Here is a 19916-nt window from a genome sequence, read left to right on the forward strand (position 1 = left end):
TTTGAGATTATTTGTGCTAATATTTAGCTCGCGAACAATGAGTCATTCAGAGTTTGATAACAAAGATTTTTTTTACTTTCTTTAACTTTTTAATATGTTGAAAACAGGCCGCCAGATAAGTCTGTATATACGCCAGATAAGTCTGTATATAGGCCATATCAGGCTGTATATATGCCTGATAAGTCTGTATATACGCCAGATAAGTCTGTATATACGCCATATCAGGCTGCATATATGCCAGATAAGTCTGTATATATGCCAGATAGGTGTGTATATACGCCGTATATAATCATATAATGTTTGATATGGCCAGATATGGCCCAGATATAAGATTTCCATACGGGCCGTGTCTTCAGGCGAGAACGCACGTGCGAAAAGGCAGAAGAAAATTGCAAAAACTAAACAATAAATGTTTTGCACCGTTTTTTTCACGAAAGAACCCACGGGCTCGTATGTAATGCTCGAACATCTTAAATGGGCTTTTCAACGAAGCCATATCTTCTATTTCCGTGAAGTAACGACGCTAGATTTTTGAATATAACATGAAACGATTTTCGCGTGGTTCGAACTTTCGTGCGATTTTCGGTTGATCTCTTTAAACATGTGCTCACGCCTTAACTCTGTTTCGCGCGACACGCATTGAGGCAAAATCACATGCGTAAAAAAAAAAAAAAGAAAAAAAGGTTACATGTTGAAATTTTACGAATTTCGAAACCTAAGGAGCAAAATAGTTTCGCACCAGTATCTTAAAAACTAACGCCGGCCCAACATTCATTTCGCAGAAATCTTATATGTAATTTTAACAAAACCGTGCCTCCTATTTACGCGTAGTAATTACGTTTGTTTCTCAAATTCTGTATGCCCCAATTTTCGGACATTTCAAATTCCGTACAATTTCGCACATGCGCCTTCATCGGGCACATACATTAAAACCCGATTTTGATAACCCGACTTCACTTTCGATTTTGCATCTGCGATGTGGAGTACCGCAGCTTTCATCTCTTTTTTTTTCTCTCTTCTTTTTCTTGCCGCACAAGCGAGGTTGGAACCTAATAATGGCGAGTAAAATCCAACCATGCGAATGGCGCATCAGTGATGACTTACGCTGTCCATATCGCAACCAAAGAAATTACCGCCGGTAACGCGCGTCTTTTAAACTCCAGTCCGTTGAACAAAAATGTGACGGTAAGTAGGGACCAAGAAAGCAAACATCTCTTTGAAGCCTCAATTGCCGCGGTCGCTCAGCAAATAGTCGTTAAAAAGACAGTCTGGAGGCATTCTCTGAAGCGCCTTTCTTCCTTGTATGACGAACCTCTCACATGGATGATACAAAAAAAAACTGTCTTTAGGCATGTTCAAAGCACACATCTGCATGAAGGAGACATGCTCCGAACATGATTGATATGTGTCCTTCGATAATTTTGTCACCGTGTGTTCAGTGAACACAGTATGTCTTTCGTCCGATGTACGAGCAGAGTGTCTGTGGCTGTTGGAGTGGACGCTGAAGTTTCGCTTAAAAGACTCCGGTCTTCGGCCCCCTCTCTCGTTTCCCGGAACGTGCCGAGGCGCATTTGGTTGCGCAATCTCTGGCGCCCTCGACATAAATACACGCGGCGCACAATGCCCGTGGCGTTTTCCTGCTCGACCGCGTCCTTGAGCGGATCAGACAGAACACTCGGCGGTCCCTCGAGTCGATGGCCGCTTGAGGCGACCTCCTAGAGACAGTCTCGCTGCCTCGCTCGACGCGGTCACGCTGTAAAGCAGTGTTGGCGGTAACACGTTACAAGTAACGGCGTCACCTGTAACGACGTTACATGTAACGCGCAACTTTTTCTAGTAACTTCATCGTTACTGTTTTTTTTTTTTTTTTTAATCCTTAGCGAATAACGTATTTACGTTACTTATTTCAAATAACGGGTAACGTAAGAAGACGTAACGTTACACGTTACGTCTTCTTTCCAGGACCACGAAAACTGCGCTACGATTTTTTTCGTGGTCCTAGACACCAAGTCCTAGGCACACGGAGCCTAAAAAGACTGCATGAACATATCACAAAAAGCCTAAAACGTCGGCATGAACATAGTTTCTTCTTTTCTTTTCGTTTGTAAGGCGTTTAGGCTTACCTCAACGTCAAAACGTTTATGCATACCTGTAACGGAAAAATCTGACCCTTGAGCTCGAACGCGTTGCACGCGTTTGACCTCAAGGGTCAGACTACGTTTTATTTTTTCCAAGTATCATAGATTACATTCACTTACAGAGCTGCACCCTCTACCTAACCTTCCCTCCCTTGAGCCTAAAAAAAAAAGGAAGAAGTACTTATAAAGTTTAGTTTTATGATTTTTTTTCTGATTAGCTGCTCATAGACCCATCAAGTTACGTGACCTTTCATAAGGCGCGTATCACTCGGAACAAGCACTCGCCTTACTTGTATGAATCTTCGTATAACAAAGATTGCTTCAAGTTTTTATTTTTCCCGCGCGCAGTGCGAAAACGAAATGTACTACCGGAAAATGCTGTATCAGTCCATGATTCTGAGTTATTTTGACCTTATTTATACACAACATAACTATTTGTATATGCCAATATATACTCGTTTGTGTATTGAATGCCACTTATTGTTTATAATGTTTGTATATAGTGTCTAGCCTTTTTGCGTGGGCTTTGATTGCTGTATTGTAGGCATTAACTTGGACTGATTGCATGTCAAATTAAAACAAAAACGCAAATGTTTTTAATTCTTACGTAAAAATTAGCAGACGTTACTTGTTATCGGTAACGGTAACGCATTCATTTTATTTTGAGGTTACGTAGGTCGGTAATGCGCCCCTTTTATTTTCAGGTAACGAGTAATGTATTTTGTTTCTTTTATTTCAGTAACGTTTACAATGCTGCCGTAAGCGCGTGCGCTGCCCGGCGAATCAAACCAATTTTCTTCTCTTTCACCGGCGACGAGACATTCCTGGTAAAGTTGCGCGAAACATCCTTGATAGGGGTAAACTACGGCCACTCGTTTAGATACGTTTCAAAGTAACGACACCTCCCTAACCTCGTTGCTTAAAATAATTTCTGGTAGCAATCTGAAGCTTTGTAAGAAATTGCAGGAAGCGCCTTTGTGCTGTTTCTCCTATTTAGTTGCAAATTTTCGAGAAGCACATAAATTAATTTCCTTTTTATTTAGCTAGTCAGGTGCTCAATTTGCAATCTTGCACACAACGCGACACTGTTAAAACAAGAAGCGACCACCGAATTTTTTTCTTTTCTTCTTAAAATTGTTGGCAACATTACAGTATGGTGGAATGCACCCGTTAGGGGTACTAACCTAAGAGGTAAAGTTTGATGCTCGCTAATACCACTTCTAAGTAAAATTAAAAAGAAAAAAGTAGTGCCGATGTCGTGTTTGCGTTAACAGTGTCGCTCAGTGTGCGTGCAACCGGCAGATCTTAACAACTTATTTCTTAATGTGTTCAATGGGAACGTGGGACCCATTATTTTTTTTTCCGCATGTTGAACAAATCCCTCGAACGTGATCAAACATCAAGAGCACTTGAAATAATCACGGTAAGATCGAGCCCCGACTCAAAATGTATAAAAGCGCTTCTTCAAGGATTGGCTGAACATCGCTTTCAATCGAGCCGTCGAATGACGCTCTGTATATCGGGCTCGGGTCCAATTGCCAAGTTAGCGCCACGCGATGACACTACAGCGTTCCATGGAAGAAGATGAGGCTATTCACAGGCTGCGAGTATTACAGGTGGTGGTTGCTCTGGTTGTGTTCAAGGTGTACACTCTCCGGCGATATGAAAGACCCACTGGGAGCGCGTGGTCGAGGTGGTGGATGGCGGGGGCGCTGCGAGCGCTCCGGGCGATTCCATTCTGCTTCGAGGGGAGGACGCTCACTCGGGCTCAGCTAAAGCGAAACGCGCTTATCAGATTGTGCTGAGCCCCGAGTGAGCATCCTCCCCTCGAAGCAGAATGGAATTGCCCGGAGCGCTCGCAGCGCCCCCGCCAGCCACCGCCTCGGCCACGCGCTCCCAGTGGGTCTTTCATATCGCCGGAGACTGTACAGTTCGTAAGCGGCACATCGGATTTTTGCCGGATCAGTGAAGCGACATCAGACAGCGTCAACGCGGGGATAAAGTTCGTCTGCTTCTTGCGCAGGGGTTGTGGTGACGTCAGAAGGACGCCGAGTTCTGATTGGCTTTGATTGGAAAGATTGTGGGTAGACCTCAGTGCTAGATGCCTCAAGGTCTACCCACTGTTTTTGTTTTCTTTTTAATCATCTAATAAGAGTTTTGCGTTCTGACATCATCACAATCTCGTGTGCAAGAAGCAGACGAACTTGCGCTCCGCAAACAAGTCAGTCGGAGCGCGAGGCGATTTTGTCGACGAATTTTGAGCATTGGGAAAACCAAAGGGACCCAGAAGAATTACGACGAAAGCCGCGGTCACACACTCGCTAATAAATCGTACAAAAGACGTTCTGCGGGCACTGTCTGAGGTGCCTTTCTGCCTTGTATATACAAGGAGGTCACAATTTGTCATACGAGAACTGTATGAGCAGACAGAGACAAAGCATGCGTATGCATGGAGCGACCACATGCTTCGAAGGTGCCTAAAGCATGTCGGCATATTTTTTCTTTTTCTTTCTTTCGCCATGTTTCCTGCAAACACCGCGTGTTTTGTATGATTTATACGAGCAGTCCGAGTGCGGCTCAAGGACGAACGCCTGAGACGGTCACCGACAGACGCGTGACTTATCGTACGGTCGCGGTTGTTGCTCCGTGGATTCGTCCTTCGGCGTGCTTGTGACCACCGATGCCGCAGCCTCATTGGCTTCAGAGCGGTTGAGAAGGCAATTCTCAGAGCACACACTGCGTTTCTAACGTCTTGGTGACTATATGGACCACTCCAAGAATCGCCTTCTGCGTGTTACAATCTTTTATTCGCCGTTGAGGAGCTCGTGTCGCAGAAAAGTCGGCGTCGGTGGGACGGGAAAATCCTAATTGGATCGATAGGGTGACGACGTCACCACCACATGACCTCGCGCGGGAATTTCGAACAGCCCACGACGCTCACGTGAAACGGGACGTCACGGCGGGAACGAAAATTATTAAAACATCGCATGTAACGCGAATTAAAGGTAGCTGCATCGCTCAAATGATTTCTATTTTATAAAGTAATCTACTTGGCCTTAAAAAAGCAAGTACTTTAGATGGAATTCGAAGCCACAACCTTTCGGTTGCGAGCCAGGCACGCTACAGACTAGGCCACGCGAGGCACGCTTGCGCGGCTTGGGAACGAGTGGGAGCTCATACGTTTAGCTATCGCGTTCCACTCTTAAAGGAGAAGCTTAACCGTCATACTGTAATTTTTTTCTACTGTGCTGGAGAAAGCGTCTCGGGCATGCGAGGTATCTCTCTCTGAGAAATGTCAGACACCGCGCATCCGTCCACAGACCAGTAACTCGCCATTTTTCGCCGGGGCGAAAGAAAAAAAAATGCGAAAAGTCCTAGAAAGGCGTATCCCATACAAAAATGTAATATGATCGGCTATAGAAAATTCTTTAAATGGTCGGCTTTAGCTATTTGGCCCACTTAGCTCAAGAATTTTCTATGGCAGTCTTTAGCATTTTTATGGTCGTCTTTATTGGCTTCTTTGGCTTTGTCTATGGCCCTATCACTGTCCAGCCATAGAGCTCTTCAGCTTTTCTAATGGCTGGCTCGCTATAGCCGGCATGCTATAGCTGCCTATGGCTTTTCCTTTGGTGTCTTTAGCCATTTATATGGTCAGCTATATAAATATAGCTGTATGGGTTTTCCTATGGCTCTCTTTAAAAATTTCTTAGAAAGCACACTCTAAAAAAAATTTCTTTTCAAGTTCCCCCGACTTTTAAACGCTATGGTAGGTACACATACATCACTGAACGAACAAAATACGCAGAACACAAGCAGAACAACCCCCACACAACATCAACAACGCACCCGACACCGCACCTCCTCCCCTCTCTACGTACGCGAAGTTCGCACTACCTCTATATATGGCAGTCTTATTTTTGAATCCGACTTGGCCGGTGACGGCCGTGAAGTTGTCGCATAAACACGGAGAGGCGGAGCAAATATTACTCGTACTTAATACATTATTTGAAGTGTCTCATGGAATTGCCCCCTCTCTTAATTCAACACACTGAAAAAAGCAAATAGGTCATTAGGCTAATTAACTAAAATTTAATAATTATATTTTAATAGGTTTCATCAATCATATTGACAATGCAGTGAGGAAATGCAGTACACTGTTGCCGAAGATTGCAATCCAGCTATTGCTTGATTGCAGTTTTCGGTGCCAGTGTAATCTATTTTCACTTTTGGATGGTAATTAATTTTAACTATTGCAAAAGTATTTCAATAGATTTTTCAAACCAACAATATTACTGGTCTTCACGACTCGTTGCAACAGCAGAGAGCATATCTTGTGTCATGCTTTGTCACCGGTATTACAGAAATTTAGTATTGCGTTAAGTTTCTAACCTGGAGTGTTTTTTTCTAAAAAAGTAAGTGCCGGTAGTGATTTTTTATACGCGTGTAAAGAAAATGTATTGGTCCCTAGTCTTTAGACGCGGGGCCATAAATATTTCTACAGACGGGTAAAGGCAATTTTTCGGTTCCCAGTCCTTAGACATGGTGCCATAGAATGTTCTATAGGCGCATAAAGAACATTTATTGGTTCCCAGTCCTTAGACACAGCTAGGGCCGTATAATATTCTATAGGCGGGTAAAGAAATATTTCTGGTTCCCAGTCTTTAAAAGCAGGGCCATAGGTTTCTCTTTAGCTGGCTGTAGCTGTATTTATGAATTGCTATAGCCGACCATAGGGGGCCACAGGGGGCGATAGCCTGCCATATAATTTTTTTATAGACGACCATAGAGCATTTTTGTATGGGATAGAGTCTAGACCAACGCCCCGTTTATATATATGCCCTCGTTTTCCCACACCGGGTGTGGGCAGTGCGCATGCGCAGAACTTACGGAAGCGCCACCGGGGTGGCGTGACGTCATAAAGTTGAGAATAAAATCGGCGCGTAGAGCGGTTACGAGAAGGCCTCAAAGGAGCGCTTAAGATCACTGCCTTTGGGAGCGATGCCGAAGTGCTTTCTAAAGATGTTTTCTCTCTCTCTCTCTATCTGTATCCAGATGCGGTCTGCCGTGGCGGACCTTCCCGGTGAGCGCACAGATCATTTCCTGCTGCGATGGCTGCGAGGTGTGTATACTGTACACCCCTACAAAGAGATCCAGTGACTTCGACCGACGCGATTTTCGGCAGCGCATGATATTGCAGTGGTTCTGAAACAACTATACTCTGTCCCGATTATTTAGTTTCGTCTATTGCATTTCTAACGATGCTAAATCCAACTAGTGACGGCCATTGGTAGTCGAAGTAGGTTTAGCGAAGAATTGCTAAAAGAGTAATGAAAATTAATAAATTGAGCTACGAATGCGTGCGCCACTAAACTTTAGTATATTCCTAGGCAGATCAAGAAGAGCAAAAAAAAATAATTATGATATCTGTGAGGGCTTCCGACTGGAACACATATTGTACACGCTGACAAAAGTTGGCCACTTCAAGGTTTAACCTATGACTAAATAAATTGGGCGGCTTTACTGCTCTGATTTGCCGATTCACAGAGAAATTCCATGACATGGTGTTAAAGGAACACTGACAGCCCCCAAAATTATTTTTTAAATTTATTGCCAGGCGATTCAATATGGTGTTAGAAGACTATCCAATCAATATTTTGCTACAGCGTAACGTAAATTTTTAATAAAGTAAAAAAAAAAACCAACTGCTCGAAACCGAAAGCGATGCTGGACTGGGGAGGAAGAAGAAACATAGAGGAGGAGAGAGGTGGCGGGAGTCACGTGGCCGTGATGCTTTCCCCCTCCAAACAACGCATTTGCAGCTTTTCAGAAACCACAAAAAAATGGGTATCATATTTATTTTTTATTTTTAATATTGTGTGCGTGCCTTCGATAACCTACGACTTTGATAAAATTTGGTGGTTGTGTCTAAACCTTATAAAACGGCCCGTGACCACGGAAAAGAGAATGAGCGCGACTCAAACTGGCCAGTTCTCGATCGGTGGTTTTCGGGCGGAAAGAAACCTAATCTCGAGCAGAGCTGGCAGTAATGCAATTACTGTAATGAAATTACAGTAATTTAATTACTTGTTCCAGTAATTAGTAATGTAATTCATTACTTTTTGTAGCAGGTAATTTAGTAATGTAATGAATTACTGCAGCGAGGGTAATTGTAATTAAATTACCTAGTTGCTTTTTCGCACCAGGCATATTTTTTGTGTTCACAATACACAAGACCGCTTTTCTTTTTATTTTACTTTTTTTTTTCCTCTACACCTTTCCAAAAAACGCTCTTTGGCCGCCGCTATGTTGCTGATGCTAATGCGGCTGGTGCGACTCTCGCGCCCGCTATCAGCTAGACATTTTCTGCCACTCTCTTGAACTCTGAAAACCCGCTCAGCGCGATTCTCCACCTATGTTTAGCGGTTTTGCATTCGACGTTTTCTGGCCCCTCTTGACAGTTGCCGCTTACTTTTTCTGATGCATACTGCGTACCCTCTCTGTGGTATCTTCCACTGTGAGAAATAGGGCTGGTAAGTGCCTTCCATTCGAGCTTTTCTGCTCGACATTCTCGGGAAGCAAAAAAGGGGAAGTAGGTCGAACTAAGGCCCCTGGTGGAACGGCCCTCGACGCGATTTTGCGAACAATTACAATTGTTCTCCCGCCCTCCCACAGATAATCCGCGTAGGGTCCTCAGTCATCTCCAAAAATAGTTGTCCGGGTTGGGGTGGAAACGGATCCGTCGCGTGCGTTCCTCTGTCCATCGGTAAACATGCAACAGAGAGTTCTAGCTGTGTGCCATGAACTGTGTAAATAATGTAAAGTTATTTGTAAAAGGAAGTTATCAATAGCTCCTTTATATTTAAAAGTATACAAAAGTAATGCGAAAGTAATGTCATTACTTTTAAAAGTAATTTGTAATGGTAATTAATTAGTTTCTGGCTGTGGTAATTTGTAATGTAATTTAATTACATTTCAGCAATTTTCAGCAAAGTAATTAGTAATGTAATTTAATTACAAAATATGAGTAATTTGGCCAGCTCTGATCTCGAGCCGCAAATTTTGTTCTGAGTAGTTGGGCTCTCATGTGTGATGTGCAAATAAAAACCTTGGCGAGCGTAAATACTCTGTCAGTGTTCCTTTAAAGGGGCGGCGCTATGATATTCAGGTTGAATGTTTTTTGTTTTTTTTGTTTTTTCACTTTACACGAGCTCTGGCACCATTAATATTCAAGCAAAAACGCACGCAACGACACTGGCCAAGAAACTCCTTTGTTGAGGTGTAATTTCAAGGATAATAGGGAGCGTTTTCTTTCAATCTTTTCTTCGCAAAAGCTTGACGACGTAATTTCTAGTCCCAGTATCCTCCAGTGACGATATTTGAATGCGGTTCATAGATTAGACCTGAGCATCGCGTGAGCACTCGATTTGGGCTCGTGATAATCGATAGCTCGAGAAGCATTCGGGTAGTGGCCCGTCTTCAATCAGTGAAATGACGACAATAGCCGAACTATAACAATGTCTGGAACTTAGTACGTGACCTCTGCCTTGCCAGCCCCAGCCGTGGCTATGATCAACATTGGCGGTATAGAATCGACTCCAAGCACGTCGCCGCTTGTTCTGGATGCGAGTTGAGGGAATCAACGCTGCTCGTTTTTTTTTAAATTTTTCTGCGACTTCGATTGCGTGTGATCATGGTGGAAGAAACACATTTAGGGGATGGTTCTCCGTCCGACGCGGCGGCCACATAACGTTTGGCGCACCGAGCTCGCTTCACTCGCACGGGGATAGATGGCGCCCAAGTATGGGGTCCCTCCCAAACCGACCGCTCCGGTTGTTTTTCCCAGTGGTGGTCCCGCATTCCCTCGCTCATGGCTTCTAGCTGTACCTTACCGCCGCCACGCTGCCACCAGGTCGCCAGAGTCCGTAAATAAGTGTTCTCTATTTCTTCTTCTTCTTCCGGTTAAGGCTTATTCTTCTTCGGGTTAAGGCTCACCTTCGTGCACGATGGTGGCACCTGTGCTCGACACAGTACCAAAGCAAAACACGAGGCCAGCCACTGGCCCCACACCAACACCACACCACCACACCGTGAAAAAGGTGAGCACGCTACGCCACCAACACCTTGGCCGCCGAGGAGGGACCCTATACCGCAGCGCCTTCCGCGGTGGAGGGGTACTAACGATCGTGTTCAGAGGCTAGCTCCGAATACGATCTGTTCGCTCACTCTCCACGTGAAGAGCGGTTAGTGGCATCACCTAAATATGTTTCTTCCATCGTGGGTTTGGTGAAAAACGAACGGCTGTTTCACAGGCCATTATTATCAGGGATCCGTTCTAAGCGGTATGTGTGCAAAGTACAAATCTAGCTGCATCGCCCCTTTAGTAATAGGAGCATTAATATATAACATATATAAATATAGAAACTTGCTACTGTACACTAAGCAACATAAACAAGAAAAGTTTACGTCGCTCTTGTAATATTTTACTCGTAGAAAAGTGAAACAAAATTGTTTTATTTAAATTGCATTCGCTCGGAAGCATCGAAACCGAAGGAAGCGCCCTATTGTCACTTGAACGAAGCTTTTGTACAAATAAGACCATTTCATTTTCAAAAGTTTCCTTTTTTGTGGTTGTAGGTCGTACAACCCAGGAGTTGTAAGATATATGTACTGCTGTAATAATCAGCAATTCACCCTCCACGCAGCCAGACATCTCTCATTGAAGGTTAACTGCATGGACCGTGTCGGAAGCGTTGTTACAAACTATGGTCACTCTCTTTTTGACTCTTTGCTCGCAGCTCGAGACTTCGACGTGTCCAAGGCCGAAAATATGCTTCGACGGGTGAGTTCGGCTTGACAAACCGACGTCTGTCCTGTTTGCAACTCCTCAAAGTATGTCTTTCTGGGAACGATCAAGGAAGATTGAGGCGATCGTCGTCATGTACTTTCTTACACCGAGCCGCCACTTTCACTCTTGTGGGTTGGGGACCACGTTTCATTTTCAATGATCGTTGTAAATTCTTCACACCAAAGGTTATTCACTGAAATATGCTCTAAATTGAAAAGAGATAAAAAAAAACTTAAAAAACGTTATTAGTGATGTTCACAGGCGACATATCTTGCTGGAAACCGGCAATTATTCGCGACCCATCAAAACGTACGGCACCTAAGGGGAGAACACTAAACTGCCCGAAACAAATCCTTTTGCGATTTCTGCTAATCTCTTGTGGCTTCCGCAAGTGAATGCTCTCGGTGGTTAACGCGATAGCACCGAAGTAAAGCGAGGGAAGTGGCGTTGGTTCTGTCCACAGTTACGAAAATGGCAACAACGACTGCGTGAAAAACCGTGACTCATAATGGCTTAACTAATTAGGTGCGCCTTGCAATGCTTCTCATGTTGTGTAGGCTGAACAGTTGTCCCGGTGACTCTGTTGTTACTATCTTATGAGCGTGTTGCTAAAATCTCTCTGAACGCAACTTATGCAACTTCGTGAACCAGACATTGTGCATTTATCAACGTTCATCAACATTGTAGAAGGACAGTAGGTAGTCTCTTCATCGCATCCCCAAAGAATGTTAAGCATCTGGAAGCTCGCTTACACAAACACACCGCCAAGGCTTTGAACGTATTGTATAAAAACCTAGGAAAACCATTTTGCAGTCAATGCTTGTACGTTGACAATCGAGCGGTGTGCTGGCACATCACACGGCATGACCTGTTTTCGCCAGCCATATTTGTCGAGAGTGGTAATCCCTATAGGTCGTATAAGTGGCGAATATTAAAAAAAAAAAAAAAATTATATATATATATATATATATATAAGTTTATCAATGTCATTTTACATGTTTAAAATAGAATAAAAATATTTTTATTTTTAGTTAGCCTAAGTTTAGGAAAAGTTTATACCGGCCCATTCATTTAGGAAGATGAAAGGTGTATTCTCAGCCCTAGTATGCCGCAGTTGTGGCAATCTTTCTGCGTGTGAGGCGTGCTGCAGCAGCTTCAACCTGCCAGCCTTCCTTACATTCTAAGCTACTACCACACGGTCTGGGCTTCTGATATCTGAGAGATGGTTGACTCGAGTACGGGGAGTCCTAATCGAGAGGCCGTGACTCGAGAGACAACAGCGAGTTTTAGTAGACCGTGTATCCCTCTCCGCTATGCCTCTCCGCTACCCGGAACTCAACAGCCAAGGCCATCGGCGCGCAGGCGCAGTGGCGGTTTCTTCGTAGCGGAGGGCTAGCGGAGGGGGAAACACGGTCTACTAAAACTCCGTAACATGAGAGCGAAGCGAAGCGAAGCGAGAGCGCGTGCCATGAGAGCGCGCGACATGGGAGCATGTGCCCGCAGTGGATAGTTTCGACGAGTGTATTCGCGACTATACAGTTGCATAAGGGGTGACTTTTCTATCAGTAAGGTAGCATTCGAAATATGTTTGGCTTGCCCAATTAAATCACTCGGCAGTTCTGTGCGTGGTTTACAGAGATTCACCTCGAGATGGAACCGTGTCGCCACCGTGCGGCCGAAATTGGAAACATGCGAAGGCGGAGAAACCGCCGGGCGTCGTCTGCTACGGGCGCACGTTCAGAAGCATGAATCTCGACGCAAGCCCGTTTCCGGCTGATCTGGGCCGGAAATTAGTAAATGTTTGATGGTTTTCTTTTTTTTTCCCTTTTACTAATGGTTGGGTTGTATAGATTCACACGCGCGAAAATTCAGCAAAGCGATAAACATTATATCGGATGCTTCCATAATCTTAGTGCTGTAGTTTTTAGAACTACTGGTCCTATACATACTTCGTTATCTCGCAAATCCATGGCTTTCATAAAACGTTGACTCTTGATTGGAGCTAGGGGTTAATTAACAAATACACCCGACTGATCGCCACCCCCTTTAAGATACTAATCGATCAATACATTCGTGAATTGATTATTATCCAGTTATATTACACGAAAGACGTTGAAACTACACATTTTTTACTTTTTCAGTACTATGTAATAAATGGTATAGGGAATTCCCACCTTAAACTTCGCGTTGAAGCCTTTTAAAGCCCACGGAAAGGGAAGCCTTTTAAAGTGAAATAATTTTGAAGTTATTATTGAAACAGTATAATCACCCTCGATGACAATCACAAGCGTGCTGAAGTGGTTTACCGTGCAAGCTTGTGTCCTAAAAGAAATAGATACGTCGGAAATATTAAAGGGGTTATGACACGCCGAAAAGGATATAGGAGATAACAGTAGTGCGAGGACCCACTCTATGTTCCTCTAGTCCCTGCTAAATTTGTCATGAAAATGGCGCGATAGTTTCGTGGATAAATCAATTTATATACGGGTCCCTCGGAGAAGCGGAGCTGGAGGCTGGCTACGTAGCCAGCCTCCAGCGCGGAGTCCGTGACGATTACGTCTACGGCATCACTCGCCTTGTCAAAGTGTTCGACATTGATCGCAGCAGCGATGAGAGTGGTTGTTATCCAGAGTTGTTGGAAGCTGTTCATTTTGACTGCGACCCACTCCTGCGATGGCGAGTTACGGACGAACTCGCCGTGGTCACCGTCGCCCGAGAATATCTCGCAGGCGCGTGCAGGGTGGAAGGTCAACGGGCCGGGGGTGAGAGCGAGAACAGCGTTCGGGTTACCGAGTTGCGTGAGCGGTTTTGATTGTATCGCGGCGAGTAGAGCTTGGGTGATCATAGGGCGCCTAGAATGAGAGAACGTTCATCATCACGTGGTTTATGGTCACCATGGTGTGACTAACTTGGGCAGTGTTGCCTAATCGCCAGATAAAAATGACAAAAAATCGTAAAATTGATTGTTACAATTACCAGAGCTAGGAAAATCGCGTAACTTGGTGCCATACTAAGTAGCCTATGAGCATTCCATTTCAAGAATAATCTATTCGTTTCATTTTCGTGTCATAACCCCTTTAAAGCAGGCTTTTTTTATTGTTGTTTCTTTTTCCTGATTTTTTTCAGCACAATATTTCGTTTAAATGGCAAAAAGAAATATTGCGATTAAATTATCACTTGATTACTCTGAAGGTTGATCGATGAACTGTCCAGTCCCGATTTGCGTTAGGCGAGGGAGGAGGGTGATCGGAAAGTCTCGTGAGTGTCGCTAGCCCTCATCAGTAAAAGAGTGTCGCTGCAGCCGATGCTGTCTCTGTCGTGGTGCGGGTCGCTTGTTGAAGTTCCATAATTCACTATGTTTGAATAGAAGATTATTTAGCCATACATTTATAATACTAGCCTCTTGAAATACGCGGCCCTCGCCTAGAAAATTGAAGCGGGTGTTCCCACGCTACCGGGAAAAGTTTGTAATAACACGCACTCTAGTGCGTTGCTCGGTTAGACTCGTTGGTTCCTCTCGCGGCATATATATTAGAATAGTTTGTTTCACTTGTCCCGGCCAACGGACAGTTTGAGGATCGTAACTAGAAGAGGCACTCTCTCCTCATCGCAACGTAGTAGAATTGTTCCGGCTCCGAAAAACTTATCCACACCATGGCACACTAAAGAAAAAAGTTAAAGCCGTTTACAAATCCCTGTAACGCCGAATTAGAGCGCAGCTCTTGAGGAGGAGGAGGGAAGGGTACTGGGGGGGGGGTCAACTGACCGGAGAGTCACGTGACATTGGGGGGTCACGTGACCTGGGGTTCACGTGACGATGACAATGCCGATGATGTCATCAGTGACGTCACTGATGACGTCATCAGTGACGATGACGATGCGGATACCAATGACGTCAATAGTGACGTCACCGATGACGTCACCGGTGACGATGACGATGCGGATTCCGGTGACGACATCAGTGACGTCACTTATGATGTCATCAGTGATGACGATGCGGATGTCGGTGACGTCATCAGTGATGATGACAATGACGATGCGGATGCCGGTGACGTCATCAGAGACGTCACTGATGACGTCATCAGTGACGATGACAATGCGGATGCCGGTGACGTCATCATCAGTGAGGATGACGATGCGGATGCCGGTGACGTCATCAGTGACGATGACGTCATCGGGGGTCACGTGACTTCGGGGGACCACGTGACCTCGGGGAGGGGGGTCACGTGACCTCAGGGTGGTCACGTGACCCTGTCACGTGACCTTGGGAGGGGTCACGTGACCTTGGGGTAACCTTGGGGGTCACGTGACCTTGGAGTGACCTCAAGCCGGAAACGGGCGCCAAAGAGCTGCGCTCTAAAACATTGGCCGCAGCGGTACTCAATAGCCCGGTAATTTCCAACACAGCCCTAACTTCTCTTCATGCAAAATATTTATCTGAAAAAGCTAAAAGTTACAAAAACAAAAATGCACAGAACCTGCCATTTCACAGCACACAGTACCAGTATTATTGGTTAAACTTCACTGTTTTGTTGAATTCCCACGCTGGTGAACCGATCCACCTATTTTAAAAGAAACAAAGTTCTAACATTAAAAAGTGCAGTTCACCCGGAGACAGGCATCCGTCGTGGTGATCAATACTTCCCAACGTCCGCCTAGAGCAGACGACGCATCCACACCAACTGTTATTTAAATTTAGGCCGTACGCTGGTAACAGGATTCGATCATCACTGAAGCATCGAACAGTGCCGCACCATTTTCCGCTAAAATTGTTTTCTCACCGATACTATGCGATAAATAAACGCAAGAATGTACATGCGAACATGGAGAGCCTATGGGGCAGCCATGCTTCTATCCCTGCTTTGATGATGATGATAGCGCAACAGTAGCGCCACCTCTAAGTCCATCTCGAGGCCAATAGCTGTTACGGGCCTTCCCAACCACTGGTAATGTCGTTAGTCGTAGTTGTTTATGTTGCAGTTGGCGATGCAGGGCGTCCGTCGCCGATGTTGCAAAATCCTGGAAAAAGATCGACCGCCGCGCGCGGGAAAGACGTCTTCCAAAATTCGAAGCGCTCCATCGCGCCGAAACGGCACACAGTGCTCTCTGGGAAGTTGGCCATTCAGTTTCGGTTTCGATTGAGGAGCTTCATTTCATGCTATCACGCCGCAACCGAATGCGCCGCTTGCGTTTTCGATTGTTTGACTTCCCACTAATGTACAATACTCTAAGCCTTCTCGAGCGATATAGAAGGAAGCCCGGGGAACTTTTCTTAGTTCCCGACATGCCGGATATTGTGCATGCGTGTACAAACGTAGGAATACGTGACTTGCCCTCCTTACCCCACGATTGTATCTTTGAGCTCACTTTCAATAATCCTGTCTAGGACCAGCGACTCGCAATTGAAATTGGGTCACTTTGAGCCCTACACGTATGTTGTTTGCCAAACGTCCGCTTCGCGTTACTTCATTGAGCAAAAACAATCCTCACAGGATACCCACAGTTGAGCCCAACGTTGGCGCATGAACTTCTAAAGAAACGCAATAAATTCGCACTCTTTGCTGCACAAACGTTACTATGAAGTCCTCCTCGTGTCATCATATATCTCACACTAAAAGTTTATGCCGATTTTAAGTTTTCGCAAACGCCGAGGAGGGGTAGCTACGATGGAGTCCCTAACAAGCGTCGCTATACTCCTCGGGAAGTCTTTTTGGTCGAGCCTTTAGCGCCGCCCAAAATCTGTGTCTGAACGGTGGTTCTGAAATTATCTCGGCATACTCAATCAGAAAGAAAGCAAACATACAACAAATCTTATAGCCATTAGCAATCGCCAAATGCGCTTGGAATACTTTAGCTCATTTGGCGCACCGCATAGGGGTTCCCGGCGTATACGTGGTGTCCACCGAACGGCATGTGCAACATTCTTCACGCAAGTGCCCGACTGTTGATTTCTTGAAAACGGTTTGTATGTGCGAATGTGCCTATATGATTGCAGGATAACTTCATGCGATATTGAATTAGTCGGATCCAAGCGTGTAGGGACTTCACTTCGTGCAATGCTGCGGGTCAGTATAGTTATACAGCGATAAGAAGTGTTCGACTTGAGCTTTTCAATGGCGTCTCTTAGTTTTACCTCGAGTACTCGCGTATTAAGAAAATCATTAATTGAAAACAATGGTAATTTCGTCATGGACGCATAAAACAAGTAACACACTTGTTGACCAGCAACACTAAATATAAAGTTGCGAGCTCGCTGTAAGCGAACTTATTGGATGTCACGGCGTCTTGACTCGCACACATGCAAGATCCCCGAGCTTCGCAGGGTCAAGATTCCCAGCACTGGATCGTCCACGTACCTCAAAACGCTAACAGGAAGGCTCGAGTATAAAAATAAACAAGCATGTGTCAAGACAAGCTTCACGTATGGTTCGGGTTTGTGCTGAAGCTTCGAGGTCTGGCCATTTATGTTAGTTTAGAGACCAAAAGCGATGCGTTTGGGACGAGGAACCATAAGATTATGACTGTTTATAACTCACGCTCTCTGTACGATCTCCCGTCGACGTTCCGATCGAAACCGAAACCATGCCACTTTCCTCCGTGGCCAACTAGTTCCCAGAGTGCAACGCGCGCATTGTTGCACGCAGGGATTTATGGAAGTAGTTTATGGACCTATTGCAATATTGCCCAAGCATCAAGGAGAATGCAGGTATTCATGTTCCACGCGCCGCACGCGCTGGCATCAGCAGTAGCAACTTTTCCAAAACAAATACCGAAAACAAAAGGAATCTTGCACTCGCGTTCGTCAACGCTTTATTTTGGTTAGTTACTTAGAATGTTTTATACAGGGAAGGCGTTAGGATGGGTTCTGTTAGGTTAGGTTGGGTTAGATTAGGTTAGGTTAGGTTAGGTTACATTTGGTTAGCTTAGGTAAGGTTAGGTTAGATTAGGTTAGGTTAGGTTAGGTTAGATTAGGTTAGGTTAGGTTAAGTTAGGTTAGGTTAGGTTAGGTTAGGTTGTGTGTGGCGCGTGAAACACCAATCCCTGCATTATCCTTGATGCTTGGGTAATATAGCAATAGTACAGTGTACTAGAATACTTGGGTAGTGTTGGGACCGGAGGGGCTCGCCTGAAGCGCGTGGTATTGATCGCGGCAGGTGTCGACCCCGGCGCGTCATCCAGAAAGTGTGCGCATGCGTGGCTGCACGCGCGAAAATATGAATCTTTGGTGCCGCTTTGGTGGAGTGCACATACGCTTTCTGATACAGCTTCGACCTGCCAGCGATCGTACCGCGGCCTCAATTACGCTGCGGCACCATCGTTAGCAACATGATGCTTCAATGTATTGGACGGTACAAGCTACATTACCCTTCCTTTACATAAAAACAATTGCGACTTTGAAGAAGCGGATTGCAAGTTTTTTCAGCGTAGAATTAGCTGCAACTTTCGGTTTGTCGGATGGTGAGCATTTCAAATGAAAGGCCCATATCCTGGTCGCAAAGGCCGAACATTAAATATTTGAAAGGGATATCTAAAACTGGGAAGCAGTTTTTTTTTTCCCTATCTTATTTTATAATGGAACGAAACGGCACGAGATTATTTTAGTATGTCTTTAATGAATCCCGGAGAAAAGCTCATCGGAGAAAAGCTCACCGGAGAAAAGCTCACCGGAGAAAAGCTCACCGCAGAAAAGCTCACGGGAGATAAGCTCAACGGAGAAAAGCTCACCTCGAAACCGGCGGATGCGGAGAAAAGCTCACCGGCCATTGAGCGTATGCGGAGAGAAGCTCACAGATTCTTTTCTCTTCTTTTCATATGGAGGCTGATCGGTCATGCGTAAAATATATCAATTTATTGTCATTAAAATTTGTTATTTTTGTAAAAAAAAATTGTCCTTTTTTGTATTATTTCTTAAGTTTATTGGATATATTGCTCCCAAATTAATAATTGCGGGCCAGTGTTTTCTGTGGCTTACTCTCCAGGCAACGAAATCCTAAGTGAAATCTTTATGAGCTTGAAGATCCAGAAAAAGCTTGAAAACTTAAAGATGTCTGTCTAAAACCTAAAAATCAAAACTGTTAATGCTGAAAATCCGAAAGTGCATGCGCAACCAACGCGGTGCCTGAAATTCTCTGCCTGAAATTCTCTTTGAAGCTTTTGTTAACCTTCGAAAACAGGATAAAACAGTCAGTATAGGATATTGAGGCTTCTTTCTTCCACGGATATGCACGTTTCCTAGCCGTTCGTGCTGGTGTTTTCACACGTTACCTTTGTGTGATAGTTCCCTTTCACTGCGAACCACTCATGACCTTCAGAGCTGCACACTGGCACCGTTGTTACTCGTGACCTATATATGAAGTAGTCTTCTGTAAGGTAGCGTATAGGGCGCGTTGGTAGAGGTTATACATGATGAAAACCGCGCAAATGACCACGACGGAGTGAAGACAACAAACACGACCGGACGAAGCTGTTCTCGCAACTAAAGTTTTGTTAGTGAAATTAACAGAAAGAAAACAGCTTAGCCGACACTGATTATATCAACGAACACCTACTTACTTATCAGGCACTACTCAATATTTGGAGCTGAAACGGTTCACACATCGCTATTCATATTAGCTCGTAAAGAACAAACATCTTTATCTGACAGAGCTACCGACGGCTCACTGTCAGTTGTCAATAAAATGTACTTTTTACCGGTGTACCATGTTCTCATTTTATACTTGCGGCTCATTGATATACAGAATGGGTGATTACTGATTTCTGAGGAATTAGTAAATATTCTCATAGAACTTCAAGAATATTACAAAAAAGAGTACATATTTTTAAAGAAGTGACGAATGCGAATTCTGTTAAATTGTCACGTTTAGCGCAAAATCCGCTAAGTTAAAAAAAAAAAAAAAAAATTGGTGAGTTTTTCTCCGCATCCGCTCAAAAAC

General features: G+C 44.6%; 1 protein-coding gene across 1 annotated transcript in view; it reads left to right on the top strand.

The window, feature by feature from the left end:
* LOC8043353 (SEC14-like protein 2) overlaps positions 1-19916 on the top strand; it is a 52946-nt gene that overhangs the window by 5664 nt on the left and 27366 nt on the right. The window contains exons 2-3 of the mRNA XM_040222834.3: positions 7191-7257; positions 10934-10977. Of these exons, the coding sequence (XP_040078768.3) occupies positions 7191-7257; positions 10934-10977 (111 nt within the window). The remainder of the gene's footprint in view (positions 1-7190; positions 7258-10933; positions 10978-19916) is intronic.

Source organism: Ixodes scapularis, unplaced genomic scaffold (assembly GCF_016920785.2).
Source record: "Ixodes scapularis isolate PalLabHiFi unplaced genomic scaffold, ASM1692078v2 PGA_scaffold5__190_contigs__length_132052651, whole genome shotgun sequence".
NCBI lineage: Eukaryota > Metazoa > Arthropoda > Arachnida > Ixodida > Ixodidae > Ixodes > Ixodes scapularis.